This window comes from Vigna unguiculata, chromosome 2 (genome assembly GCF_004118075.2).
Source record: "Vigna unguiculata cultivar IT97K-499-35 chromosome 2, ASM411807v1, whole genome shotgun sequence".
In the NCBI taxonomy this organism is placed as follows: domain Eukaryota; kingdom Viridiplantae; phylum Streptophyta; class Magnoliopsida; order Fabales; family Fabaceae; genus Vigna; species Vigna unguiculata.
The window spans coordinates 6,338,456-6,354,043 of record NC_040280.1 but is presented as its reverse complement, the minus strand read 5'-3'; the positions used below and the strand labels follow the sequence as shown (position 1 = coordinate 6,354,043).

The following is a 15,588-nucleotide window of genomic DNA, read 5'->3' as shown; positions in this document are numbered from 1 at the left end:
TTTTGTCAATTTTGTTCAATTGAGTCATTTTTTGCTAACATCGTTTAAATCATTAATGGCCATAAACAGTGACTGCTACGTGTCACTTCATGAATTTTTTGAATTTTTTGAATTTTTTTGAATTTTTTTAATTATTTTTAAATGTCCACAAGTCAATCCAACAGCGTGCTATATATCAAAGTCAATGTTCTCTATTCAATTTCGTTCCTATATTTGTTATTTTTGTTCAATTTAGTCTCAATTTTTGTTAACATGAACCAATTTGATCCCTCTCCAAATTAATATCAAATTTAATTTTTATATTAAAATTCACATTTTTTATTAAATATTTTTATATAATATATTAAAATTCACATCATTATAACTTTGATATAAAAATTAAATTTGGTCACATTTTCGATAGAGACAAAATTAGTCAATTTTAAACAAAATTGGGACTAAATTGAACAAAAATAACAAATATAGGAATATAAAACATTGATTTTGACACGTGACACGCTATTAGGTTGACACATGGACATTTAAAAAAATTAAAAATTTAAAAAAATTCAAAAAAATTCAAAAAAATCACGAAGTGACACGTGGCAGTCACTTTTCATGGCTATTAATTATTTAAATAGTGTTAATAAAAAAGGATCCAATTAAACAAAATTGACGAAAATCGGATTAGTCAATTTTAAACAAAATTGGGACTAAATTGAACAAAAATAACAAATATAGGAATATAAAACATTGATTTTGACACGCGACACGCTATTAGGTTGACACATGAACATTTAAAAAAATTAAAAATTTAAAAAAATTCAAAAAAATTCAAAAAAATCACGAAGTGACACGTGGCAGTCACTTTTCATGGCTATTAATTATTTAAATAGTGTTAATAAAAAAGGATCCAATTAAACAAAATTGACGAAAATCAGAACCTATTTGAATATAAAATCAAAATTAGGAGTTATTTGACAAAAATTGACAAAAATTGACACAAAAAGGTATTTTAACCTTTATATATTATCTTATTGAACTTACTAAAGCAAATATTCTAATTGTTAGTTCCACCTTATACAAGTATACTGGTCACTCTTAACTAACTTTAATTCCTCTGATATTAATAATTTAAGTATTCTTACTCTTAGCTTTCACAGGTATTATTTTCTCTAACATTCATGGATTACAAACAAAAGAGTTTGAAAAAAGAAAACATCTACTCTTTAATATGAAATTTTTTAAATGAAATTCACTCATTCCTTAGAAGAGATTAACTTCTGTAAGAGAAATATTTTGTTAACATACATATTTAGTCCTATTTTTTTTTTAGTTTTATCATTTCAGTCATAATATTATTTTTTAGTTTAAATAAATTTTAATTTTCGTCAATTTTTCAATTTAATTTTTTATGATTTTTTAATTTTTTAATATTTTTTATTTTTTTTAAATGTTCATATGTCAATTTAACCGTGTGTCACATGTTATAGTCAATATTTAATATTTAATTTAGTCCCTATATTCATTATTTAGTTTCAATTTTGTTTAAAATTAAGCAATTTTGTCTCTCTCAAAATTAATACCAAATTTAGTTTTTATTTAAAACTTATAATGGTATTTTTAATAAAATTCATATTTTTATTAAATATTTTGGTTTAGGGTTACAATTAGTTTAAAATTAGAACGAAAATCATAAGATGAAGAACAATTTTAGAACGAAAATCCTTAAAATTTTCGTTCTAATTTTAAACTAATAGTAACTTTAAACCAAAAATGTTTAATAAAAATGTGAATTTTAATAAAAACATCATTATAAGTTTTATATAAAAATTAAATTTGGTATCAATTTTGAGATAGACAAAATTGCTCAATTTTAAATACAAAGGAACTAAATTGAACAAAAATAACGAATATAGAGACCAAATTGAATATAAAACATAGACTCTGACACGTGACACATTGCAACATGTGGAATTCTTAAAGAAATAAAAACAATTAAAAAAGAACACGAAGTGACACATGACAGTCATTGTTCATTACAGCTAATTATTTAAACGACGTTAGCACAAAATGACCAAATTGAACAAAATTGACCAAAATTCGGACTTGATTTATCAAAAAAATAACATTAGGAATAAACTAACAAAACTAAACGAAAATAGGGAATAAATGTGTATTTTAACCAAATATTTACAATTCTAAGTTGCTTCTAAAAGTTAGAAAGACTAATTAAACTTGCAATATGATTTTATAGGATTGTGTGAGCATTTACATGTAAGTACTTATTAAATCAATATTAATGTTACTTCTTACATGAGACTAAGTGCATCCACTTTTAGGCATCTTTAAAGATGATCTTCAAATATTATGTGTGTATTTGTATCTATTATGCTTTTCATGCATTTGGTAGAGATATGTTAGATATTTTTTATGTTTCTATAAAATTTCAATAGCTTCTAAGACACTCTACTCTTGTAGCTTGAAAGATAAGTCTCTTGAGTTACTAGTATGGAAATTTACTAAAGATAGGTGTCAAGCAAGCTTCACTTAATGAGGTGGCGCCTTCATGTTATTTTGAGGGATCCTCTAAATTCTCATAGAAACATGATTGAATATCCATCTTTGCATATCAGGATCGACATTCTCACCCAACAATGCTCAAAATCGATGTTCTCTGACTTGTACTTCATTGGACAAGACATATTTTCGCCTAGCTACTCGAATATTGCAGGTTTGGGTTGTCATTTTCATCCAGCGAGCAACCAACTCGCCCAAAGAGTCAACCTGGTGCCCAATGATGGTTTTTTGGCCATCCGAAGTGATCCTTGGCAGTATAACCCTATAGGTGAGTCCTTTGTTCATGTTTGCAACGTTGGGTGACATTTTAGTGCCCTCGGCATGGGTATTTGTCTAAAAACCATTCTTCTTGTCCAATCATGCTTCCTTGAGTTCTTGTTTATTTTCCTCCACCAAAATTGCTTCCTATTGACTTATTTCACACACTCAAAATAGAGATTATAAGTGAACAAACATAAAACAACTAAAATACAAAACAATGCAAAACAAGATAAATTGGAGGATTAAATAAGTTAGGTTAAATCATTCCATTGGTCCTATTTTTGTAGGAAAATCTGAAGTAGGCCTCCTTATTATTTTTTTTGTCTCAATTAATTCCTTATTTTGAAAAATGCGTTGCAATTATGTGCCACTAACATCGTTAATTATGTGCCATGAGTCACCACATGTTTTTTTTTTGTTTTTTTCAATTTGTTATTTTTTTTATAATTTAATTTTTTAAAAAGTAAAAAATTGTCATGTGTCAAGCTAATGTTTTGTCACGTGGCAGAGGTAGTGTGATGTGGCAATGGTAGTACTACGTGTCACTATTGGATGTGAAAAGTTTCAATGTAATCCCTGTATATGTTATTTGGTCTCAATTTGGTCTCAATTTTTTTAAGACTCAATCAATTTCATCCCTATGCCAAATTTAATTTTTATATAAATTTTACTCTAATACCCTAAATGGATATTACTAGATAAAACATATATCATAAAATTTCTTTTGGAATTAAAACATTATATAAAGTTCCCAAGCGTGGAAAAATTTAAAACTTATCTCGTTGTAGTTCAATTACACGGTTCCATCTTTATTACACGTTCATAATAGAGAAAAACATCATAAAATTTATTACAAAATGCATGAAAATAAAACATAGAGAAAAATCTCCCATTGTATGCCTCGCTCAGTCACTATGCATCGGTGTTCTCACCTAGATTCACATCTGCTCCCGCGTGACAAGTCACACGATCATTGTCAAACACAAACAAAAAGGGTGAGCTAAGAAAGAAAAATAATACAATCCATACATAATAAGAATTAACCCTCACCCAATCTATCTTAGCCAATTTTAGTTTATTGACTTCTTTATAACGTTCCATCTCAATCTCATAACCTATATGAGAAAAATTCATTCACAACCTTGGTCCTTAGGGATTATCATGCTTCCACGAACCTACCCGCTCGTGGTCCAGCTCTACGGACCTCCTCGCTTGTAGTCCAACTCTACAAACATGTCGCTCGTAGTCCAACATGCGTGAACACCTGTTATGAACCTCCTCGCTCATAGCAACCTCAAGTGTGAGCACAGAACATACGAACCTCCCTGCTCGTATCCCCACACAAGAGTACAAAAGATACGAACATCGCCGTCCGCATCAATCACGCATCTCAAATCTCCGTTACGAACCTCCTCGCTCATAACTAATCCAGCATATCCCTGACCAAGCCACCAAGCTCATCCCTACAAATCCATATGCAATGGACCCTTGCTCCTACACTATCACCTAGCGATGTCTAAGCGTCACTAGGTGAAATTGTACTCCAAACCGCCTTGCGGTCTTAACATGTTGTCGGGCGCCACTCATTCCAAGGACTTCCCTGATTCACCTATCGCTTGGCGGTCCATTCCGCACCGTTAGGCGCTACACCAGTAGCGTGAATTTACTAGTTTAATTACTGCACAACAGATTTTAACCCTCTCGAATCATCATATGCACACCTTAAAAAATCCAATTGAGTATTCACTCAATTCAGTTCAAATCCTATTGCACCTCCACAAATCACATACATAAACATGAATAAACACTAGTACCTTCACAAATTTAAACTCATGGCATCACTTGAGTTTGGTTAGTAACACACATTACGCATATGAACCAAAAAGACAACAACATAAATCTAACTCTAATAGCAGTATCAACATTTTAAAGTCAACCCAATTAATAAAAGAATCTCTAACTGAAAATAATAAACCTCTCAAATTATTTTGCCGCTGCCCTAGAAAAAACCACACTACCAAAACTCCTCACAATTTTTGTTTTTTTTTTACCATTACTATAACTCATGATATTAAAGCGCTCCCACTGTTAGAAGAAAAAACTAAATTCTACTATTTCATCTAATAAAGAAAACGAACACACCGAATACCAAATAAACCCATAAAGGAGTTCATCCTCGTCAGTAAACTTTATTCACAACAACCATTTTTTCCCTAAAACTTCACGCCCAGAATTACTAACATAATATAACTAATTGGATATCCATATAATTTATCAAGCCCCAATTTACATATCACCCCTCGCATACATCAACCATGTATAAGCACATTTATTTTATTATAATTAATTTTTATATAAAATTCAACTACCAATTCGTAAATCATAGTAAAAACAAAGACTAAATCTATGAAAACCCTTTTTAGCCAAACTTAACCCATAACAAAAAAAAAACACTAAAAAAATATTTTCAGCGTAATGCTTTTGCCACTTTATAAGAATTCAACCCATGCTTTTTAACATCCATCAACTTAATATAATAATAAGAAAACAATATAACATAGTACTACATTAGACCTGTGAGTTAAAAAAAAGTAATAATATCTTATAGAATACTCATATTATATACTATACGCTAATTGATACCGACATAACAAATCAATACTAAGTCATCATGCAACATATACACGAAATCAAATATTTCCATATCCACCAATGCCAATTATTCGTAAAGTAAGGAGAGACCAAACCAATTTCCAAACCTATCAAGCTTTTATATATTTTTACATATTCTTATGATTTCCATCCATTACTAACTGTAATTTCTTTCTAATTCCAAATTATAATACAATAATTTAAAAAAAAAAGAAATTGTACCTACTAATGCAAAATCGAACTCAAAAAGCTTTAACATTTATTATATTATGATCATACCGAACCATGATTATCTTTATAATTTCAATCAAAATTTCAACTAGCAAAAAAAAACAAAACATAAACAAAATATATGTTATTTGTGCTTAACTGTCCTACCAATTTTCTTTTATTATGAGCAATATGTAATTGGAAAGGAAACCAAAAACTTAATCGCACAAATTGGAACCCGTCTCAACAAAATCCCCCACCCAACTAAGTAATTACCCAAATAGCACATCAAATCCATCATGAAATACAAGACCTTGAACCTCAATTTCAAGACGTCACGAAAATTGATTTTTCACAATTCTTCTCCATCCAATTATTTTTCAATGCCAACAAACAAAAATCCAACAAAACCATGATATAAGGTTAGCTCCCCTTACCTAGTTTCCTTGCTCCTAGTGCACTCCCAATGATCCTTTCTTGACCCCTTCAACCCTTGTTCCCACTTTAAAACCCCTTTCCGGCACTCCCTTTCTCTCCCTAAATTGCAAATTTCGTTTCTCTATGCCTTTCCTTACTGCCACACTCTATGACTCTTTGCTTCCTCACTCACTCTCTTCTCCCTCTCAATTTTCAGCCCCCCAAAATAAATTAAATTAAAAAAATATACTAAAACGAAAATTAATTAAAAGTTAAGGTTAGTGGCCATTAATTTGTGCTACTTCCCCAAAGTTGCCTCAACGTTGCCCTTTTGGTTTCTCGAAGGAGCTCTAGAGTTTCTAGATTTTTTTCCTTCTGTAGCAAAAACATTAAACATAAAAAATAACTTATGTTAACCAAGGTTCAAGCTCATACTCTGCATTCACAATATATTTGTAAAAGAAAACACAATTAAATAAACATACAAATGACAAACATAGGACTTGAACCCAAACTCTCTTAATATAACCAAGTAATTTCAACCACTTAAGTTAGTATTATTCCTTATTTAAGGCTTATCAAGAAACTCCCTTATGGTATTCTCAACCCACCATTTCTTGTACTTTATTAATTATTATTTGTATGAATTTCCTAGGTCTAACATTTACCATGGTATTTTTAATATAATTGATATTGTTAACAAAATTAAATTTATTTAAATGTATATTTTGCATTGAACTTTATTTAAATTTTGTTTTAATTATTTATATATCTATAATTTATAGATAAATGTTAGAGTTACTTTAAAAATAAAAACTTTATAAATTCAAATATAAAATTTTAAAACAATTTTATAACAATTTTAAATAAATATATTTATTTAAAATTTTACAATTCAATTTATAAAGTTGTTATTTTTAAACCAACTCTAACATTTGTCTATAAATCATTGACATATAAATATTTGAAACAATATCTAAATAAAGTTCAATTTCAAATAAAAACTTAAGCTTGTTAGAAATATCATTGTGACATTTATATAAAAGTTAAATTTTGTCTCAATTTGAATAGGGATGAAATTGATTCAGTTTTAAAAATATTGGGACCAAATTGAAACAAAATAACAAATAGAGGGACTACATTGAGACTTTTCACAACTAATAGTGACATGTGGCACAACTACTGCCACATCACACTACCTTTGTCAGGTGACACAATGTCAACTTGACACGTGACAAGCTTTTTAAAAAATATTAAAAAAATAAAAAAAGACAATAAAATTTGAAAAAAAATCATAAAAATCATGTGCTGACACGTGACACATAGTTAACTCTATTAGTGTACTACTAACAAAAAGTACTTAATTGGAACGAATTTTCTAAAATTGGGACCTAATTGAGACAAGAAAAAGAATAAGAAGACCTACTTGACATTTTCCTCCGAAAATGGGAACCAATGAAATAATTTAATCAATAAGTTAAAAGTTATGGAGAAGTTGAATTTATTCACAAAATTTAACACCAATAAAAGGTAAAAAATAACATTATCATACTTGATGAGGTGACACCTTCGTGCTACCCTGAATAATATGATGCCTCATTGCTCCTTGTAGTTTTTTTTATTATTATTATTGAAGTTTTCTCTTCTTCCATCTTCTTAGTCACGAAACTTCTTAGAAGTCTAATATGTTCTTTCATGAAGGTCCTCCATCTATGATAATTTATAAACTTCCTATAAATCAAATGTTTATGATTTACATGGATGTGAAAAAGAGTATACCTCTATATGAAAAAATAGATACTCTCAAAAGTATATAACATTTTTCCCTTTAAAAAAGTGCTCAAGTAATACTCAAGTTAAATTAAAAAGTCAAATCAAGTTTCTTAACAAGTTACCTTAATTATAAAACAACAACTTCCTCGTTCAAAATTTTAATACATTATCATATTTGTAAATATACTTATTTGTAAAGTTATGCTTCTACACAATTTATCCATTTAAGTTAATTTTTCAAAAATCTACCCCATATCAATAAATTTCATGTTAAATAGTCAAAGAATATTTAATACATAACTTAACTTATGTATTTGAAGTAAGTTTTACATAAATGATGTTCAATAGATTAATAATTACGGATCAAGTATTTAACTATAACTAATAGTCAAAATACAAAACTTTTTGAATTGGAAATTGGATTGGTGACCTTAATTCTTATATTTCAATTGTTAAGCTTTTACACTTAGTCAACAATTATACTTAATATTTAATTGTAAGTTACTTTTCTTGACTTCCGTTACAAAATAATTAATGCATATTGCATTATATAATTTATAAAAAAAATATTATAACAAAATAATTTAGATGTATGAATTTTCTGTAAAAAATAAATAAAGTGAACATGTATATTATAGCAAAATATTTTTTCTTGAAAAAATATGTGTAAGGATTGGTATAATTGTTTCTGTGATTGCATTGGAAAGAAGCAAATGTACAATAAATAGAGATTACAGAAATTCTAGAACCTATAATTACGGTCTGCAAACCAGGAACAACCAAAATATCTAGAAGATGTAGGGTAGAGTTCAAGCGACGAGAACCAATATGACAGATAGGCAGAACATTACCATTTCCAATAAGAACTTTCTGATTACCAGAATATGGTTCCATGCCATCCATCGTTGAAGAACTTGGCGTCATGTGAGCGGAAGCACCGATATCCAAGTATCAATATGAGTTGTGAGGAGAATTGGACCAACAACGTACGAGATTGCTTTGTCATCTCATTTAGCAAATCTGCACAATGTCTTCCATGTGTTACAGTTACGGAAGTACATTGCACATCTTACTCATGTGCTGGAGGAGGACGATGTAAAGGTGTGCGAAGATCTGACTATTGGAGTTGGACCAGTGAAAATTCTGGATTCTCAAGTTAAACAACCTAGAGGGAAGGAGACCCGAACGGTGAAAGTCCTTTGGGATGAGGTCACTCAGGAGATGACGTGGGAGATGGAAGATCTCATGAAGAAGTCGTATCCTCACCTATTCCCTGGTAAGTCTAATTTTCGAGGACGAAAATTTTATAAAGTGGAGGAATGTAACACCCGCTAAATTTAATTAATTAAATAAATAAATAATTAATAAATACGGATAGTAGGAACCTCCTTTATGACATTAATTATTGATTGATATTATGTGAAAAAAGTACTAGCTCAAATGGGTGAGAGTACTTGATTGTGTGAGAGAACTTGTCATTTATGTTTATTTAATTGATTAATATTTTAATGATGTGTTTGATCATGTTGAGTGATAATATAATCTTAGAATTTTAAAAATTATAACAAAACATGAATTGGTTAAATGGTTGTGCATTGATTTGACATTGGCATAGTTATGGGTTTAAATCTTGGTAAGAACTAAATTTTACTTTCTTTTTGCCAAAATTTTTGTGGCATGAATGTGAAAGGGCAAAGGAATCCTAGCTGGCCAAGGAGCAGCCAAGGGGCTGAAAAACATTCCATAATGATCCATTGAATGACAATTACCACCAACATTAAACCCATTTTCGTTTTGGGACATTAACCTACCATTAAGACACCATTAAAAGACCAATTAAGAGAGACTAGAAGGGTTTTGAGTCTGGGAGGAGGTATTGTAAGGTGCACGAATTCAAAGAAAAATAGTGATTAGTGAGTGGAATAGAGGAGCTGGACCATGGGAGAGCTAAGAGAAATCATTGGTGATCAAAGAAGGAACTCTAGCATTGTCTTTTAAGTAAGGATTTCTAGGTTAGGGGAACTGGAACCATCTATCTTAATTCATAAATTGATTAATTGTATGACATGTATGAATTATTCGATGTATATATTCTATCAATTTGGAAATTTTCGTGTTTCTGGAAAATTTCCAGAAACCGCCTAGGGGGCTATTAGTAACCGCCAGGCGATTCATGCATATGGAGTGGTTTCTGGGTTCCTGTAGAGGAATAGTCTGGCGGCATAACCCTGACCGCTAGGCGACACATGCCTGTCACCCAGTTTTTCTAGGTTTTGAATGAAACGCATTTGAAATGTCATGAAACGCATTTGAAATGACACATTTTTGCTTCAGTATTAGCTAAGAAACTATCATGAAACACATTTGAAATGTCAAATAAACTTAACAAAATCTTATTAAAAGAACTAAATCCACGTAATTTTAAAGTTGAGGGACTAAATTAGGTCAAAGTTTTGAAAAAAGACTAATTCCAATCATTAAAAATTGAGGGACCAAAAACATACTTGACCCTACTTAATATATATATATATATATATATATATATATTACATGATTGTTATTATCGTTATTACTATATCCCATTGCAACCTTTTAATATTTAATTAATATCCTACTTTTATAATTTCAAGAATAATATATTCATAATTAACCTTGTGCCTTATCTAATACATATTAGTATTTTATTAAAATTAAAGTACAATTTAAAATGAGAAAAGTATAATATAACATTAAAATTTCTAAAAGGAAGATACAAAAGACTTTCAGTTATAATTTTATTTAATGAAACATGTAAGAATACAATAAAAATTTAAATTATTTATTTTCTACATACACTAAAATTATGTGTTTTTCAAGAAGAGAAGAGTAAAATTCAATCGTAAATATTTACAAACACAAAGCAAGTGTGCACAAATATGCCTCGAATGTCAACTCATGTGGGATCACACGTGTGAGGCACTGGGTCCTAATCCAGGGGCAGGTGTCCCGAAAACGACGTCCTTGAAAACAAACAGCGAAATTCGACATATATGGATTCCTCGCTGGCTTGTGGAGTGCACACGCTTCATGCGTTTCTCTCTCTCAAAACCGGTTTTTGGATGAGATTCAGATTGTGGCCGTGGCAGCACAAACCCCACCGACCCCAACCACGCACGCCATAATGGATCACCCAAATCCACCACTCTCCTCCCAACCCAAACTCGCTTCAGAGTCGACGCTCCACCGCGCCACTCCCACCTCTAACCGTTTCCGCAGCTCCCAGCTTCTCAGGTTTGGATGCTACTCACTCACTTCGAACGTTTTTCCAATCAGATTTTGTGTGAACACTTCTACGGAAAAGAATTGAATAGGTTAAAATTGTAGGTTGAAAGTCAAATTTTATAACAAGGAAGAGCTTTCAGAAAGAAATTTATGAACCTTAGTGTTGTGCTCTGTGTAGGGAGAGAGAAGGCAAGGGTGAAGGGGAAAAGGAGGATTCGAGTGCCTCACGGAAGGTTCTGAAAGCTGACCGCGAGAAACTCCGAAGGGATCGACTCAACGAACACTTCCAAGAGTTGGGAAACACGTTAGGTTCGTTGGTTCATTCGACACTTTCTTTCTCTTTTTTATTTTTTTTTTACAATTTCATTTTTTAGTTTTGCTTTTTTGCTTTTATTTTTTTTGTTGTGTTGTATAAGTGTTGAGGCATCGGATGCCAAGTTTAGGGACTAATTTTATTTCCGAAGAAACTTTCATCGATTGGTTTAGGATCCCTTTGAAAAGATTCTTAGTTCTTAGTTTCCAAATTTTTTAAATTAGTCTTAATTTAAGGTGATCTGTAGTTTTAAAAATATTCTTTTAAATTTTAATTTAAAATAAATTGGCTTACAATTTTCTATTCTATTAAAATTAGTTTAAAGGAATGTTGATAGCGATGGTGTGGACAAGAGGATAGTGTTAGTCGTAGAAATGGTAACGGGGATAACGGTGTAGTGATAATGATGGTAGTGATAGTGTCTGAGTTGGCAGTGGTGGTACTAGTAGAGGTAATGGAAGTGTCAGTGGTTGGTGCTAGTGACAACAACAATGAGTATAGTAGCAATGACAGTGACAGTACTGGTGACAAAAATGTGACGGTGATGGTAGTAGCAGTGTGAATGATCTTGGTTGTTGTAGCAGTGGTAGTAGCAATGACCATGGTGGTGGAGAGGTAGTGGTGGTTGTGGCTGTGTTGGTTTTGGTGGTGGTAACGGGGACAACGCTGAGAAGTGTCATTGCCAAAGGTATCAGGAGTGTGCATTTTAAAACTAAAAGACAAATTCAGGAAGTGTTTTTTTCTTAATTTTGAAAATAAAGGTAAAAGTGTTTCAAATTGAGTTAAGAATCATTTCAACTAAATTTTTTGCCGACCACGTTTTGATTTGAAAATTACATTTGAAAACTAAATTTATAGAACTATACAACCACCTTGAACAAATCATTAATAATTTATTCTCTCTCTATTTATATTTTTTTGGATTTAATTTAATTCATTCAATTTTATTTCTTCTACCAAACCATGAAAAAAAAATTATCCTTGAGTGTTTTCCTTCTTTACATTTTCTTTCCTCTCACTTTCCATCTCTTCCAAACAGCATTAAGGTAACTATTATTAAAGTCAATAAACTTACCTTGCATAGTGGTTTGTGATCGGTGGACATGTGAAACGATTTTATACTTGGTGCATAGTCTATTTTAACTCGGAGCCTCTGTTTTCCCCTCTTAGCCAGTATTGTACCCACTCCTCTTATTGGCTGGGGATGTACACAGCAGTCCAAACAGCGCATATAAAGCATACTAAATGTTTTTTTCTTTGTTTCCAACCATATACTGTAAGAATATTAATTCTGTAATAACTATTAAAAATCATATCCAAGGTAATTTTAATTATTTGGCGGTGCAAACAAAAATTATCCTGATGGTGGACAGAAATTAAATGACAAAAGTTGAGCGAATAATGAATAAAAGCATGTCAATTAGACTGGTGTTTAGTGGATAATGTACACAATTCTCCTTTACTCGTAATCTTTGCCATAAGAAACTACTGATATAGTTGATTCTGTGGTGTTATTGGGGAAGCAGATATGGCTAGTGCTAGCAGGTAGTCCTTATATAACTTTTACCTGTTGTACCTGGGGTGTTACAATTTTTCTGGTTGTTATAGGGGAATCTTAGTATGTTAATATGACTTTGAGGCCTCTAAGATTCAGAGGTGCTTTTTCTAGAACTTTTATCTAGTTTTGTATAGATATCTTTTGTAAGTATATATATATCCAGTGCAAGTTTTTATGTCTATTTCATCATATATTACCAATTTGATGTAGCATTTATAACGTAACATTAGTGCGATATTTATGCTTGTTGAACTCAATACAGATCCGGATAGACCCAAGAATGACAAGGCAACTATCCTTACTGAAACCGTCCAAATGCTAAAGGACTTAACTGCTGAAGTTAATAGGCTTAAAACTGAACATAAAGCACTTTCTGAAGAGTCACACGAAGTAAGGTTCTTACTTGTTTAAATTTTAATCACAAGTTTACCGCTCCAATCTTCTGCTTATTTCTTCTTTCAATTTTGTAATTTGCAGCTAATGCAGGAAAAGAATGAACTCAGAGAAGAGAAGACATCTCTTAAATCTGATATAGAAAATCTCAATGCCCAGTATCAGCAGAGAGTGAGAATCATGTTCCCATGGACTGCAATTGACCATTCTGTTGTCATTAGTCCACCGTACTCTTATCCACTTCCTATACCTATCCCTCCTGCTCCAATTTCCATCCACCCATCTCTTCAACCTTTTCCTTTCTTTGGAAACCAAAACCCTGGTCCGATTCCTAGTCCTTGTTCAATGTATGTCCCATATTCTACTCCAACTAACGCCCCAGTTGATCCACCATCTGTGCTGTATGCTTCCACATCCCACGTGTCGAACCAGAGGGAATCTTTTAGCAAGTCATCGGGTAATAGAAGACCTGGTAGTGATGCTGAAAGATGTAGCGAGTCTCATGATGTGGCCACAGAACTTGAACTTAAGATGCCTGGATCATCATCAACACAGCAGGTAGGTTACAAAATTTCTGGGTTAATGTTTTTTGTTAAACCTATAATTTAGGTTTCACATGTTGGGATTTCTTAATTTTGGTCCCCACACGTTAAGATCTGGTCCTTAAAGGTGTAAAAGTTAGGTGATTTGGTTCCTGTCACTGTTAATCCTCTTACGCATGCTTAATTTGATCCTTCTACGTGTAATACATTCTTAGTTCCGTCCTTACATTACATGTAAGGGACCCAAATAGGAATGTGTTGCATGTACTGAGATCAAATTAAAAATGTGTTGCACGTAGTGAGATCAGATTAAAAATGTGTCACACCTAGTGAGATCAAATTAAAAGTGCGTTGCACATATTGAGATCAAAGTAAAAATGTGTTGCGCTTGTAAAAGGACGAAGTGATAGATGTTAGAGCTAACAATCAACATACTTTGTCAGAGACTGAATAGACAACATCTGCAGGTATTAAATTATAAGATTTTTTGTATGGGGGACCAAATTGTGAGTTTGCTACACATATAAGAACTAAAATTTATATTTAACCTATATTATCAGTATCATATTTAGTCCTAACAAAAGGTCCATCTCTATACGGTCTTTTTGTTTTTGAAAATCTGTTTGGTGTAGTTGTTATCCTTCACCAAAGTAATCTCCTTTTGGTTTCGTTTCTGAAATACGAATCAACTTGCATATTTGCATGGATTAAAAGTTGTCCTGAAAACTAAAAGTTGTCTCAATGCTCAAACTAACAGCACTATTTTCAATTTCTGAAGGATTGCACTTCTGGAGGAAGGAAGGGCAAGCATTCAGTGATAAGAGATAGAACAATCATAGGTGGGAGTGCTGGGAGTGCTTCAAGCCGTTATTCTTCTTCTCAAGGACTTCAAGATAGCTCCAACAGTGTGAGTGACATTCCAAAGACTGATTGATAACTGATATTGTATATGGATTCTTGTACCATTTGATCTCACCATAAAGGTCCTACATATATATAGTAGCTTATTTCCAATACATACCTGTTCCTTGGTCTGAGTTTAATGTGGCAATAGATTCCATCATTTTCTAAAACAAAATGACCAATGGAACAGTTATTAAGAGAAGGTCAAAGATGTAGTATAGATGTAAATTCGTTGGTTAACTACTACAGCATCGTAACTCTTACACCTAGGTTACAAACTACTCACAATAACCCAGCTTTGAGCAATTTGAGTGCTTGAGAACCTGTCATCACTGTGTAAATATAGATTTGCATTTTATACTATATATTATCGGGATATTTAGTGAATTTGAGTACTTTAGATTCGCACTTGAGTGAATTGTTCTACCTGTGACTTTCTCACCATTTTTCCATGATCTTATGGGATTCGGATCTTAGTCTTTGAGTTTAATCACCCAGGGCACCAAAAAATCCACTGTTAGATTCAAGAATTTCCTTCTTTTCCTTTCACCCTCGCTGGAAGACTAGCTTCAATTGCTTGTGTCAGCTCCAATTCACTACACCAATTGAAGGCGTTTTCTTCCTGCACCCTTATTATTACTAATTACACGGCCATACTTACACAATGCTGCTGCTGTGAAAAAATATTCGTTTCAGAATGTATTACAGTTTGTTCCAAAAAAAAATTGTTATGGAAAGTACTATTA

At 31.8% G+C, this 15,588-nt stretch overlaps 1 protein-coding gene across 1 annotated transcript; it reads left to right on the top strand.

The window, feature by feature from the left end:
* The first annotated feature begins 10,890 nt into the window (after window positions 1–10,890).
* On the top strand, window positions 10,891–15,229 carry LOC114174735 (transcription factor bHLH121-like). The gene is made up of 5 exons (XM_028059585.1): window positions 10,891–11,142; window positions 11,312–11,442; window positions 13,267–13,394; window positions 13,482–13,955; window positions 14,718–15,229. Exons 1-5 carry the CDS (start codon window positions 11,033–11,035, stop codon window positions 14,871–14,873), a joined length of 999 nt encoding a protein of 332 aa, XP_027915386.1. The 5' UTR covers window positions 10,891–11,032; the 3' UTR covers window positions 14,874–15,229.
* The last annotated feature ends 359 nt before the right edge of the window (window positions 15,230–15,588 follow it).

Bases quoted from the DNA above. Each gene is read 5' to 3' on its own strand.
- LOC114174735 (XM_028059585.1), top strand. From the start codon at position 11,033: ATGGATCACCCAAATCCACCACTCTCCTCCCAACCCAAACTCGCTTCA. The intron at 13,395-13,481 runs GTAAGGTTCTTA...TGTAATTTGCAG, and splicing joins TTTCTGAAGAGTCACACGAA to CTAATGCAGGAAAAGAATGA. The intron at 13,956-14,717 runs GTAGGTTACAAA...CAATTTCTGAAG, and splicing joins GATCATCATCAACACAGCAG to GATTGCACTTCTGGAGGAAG.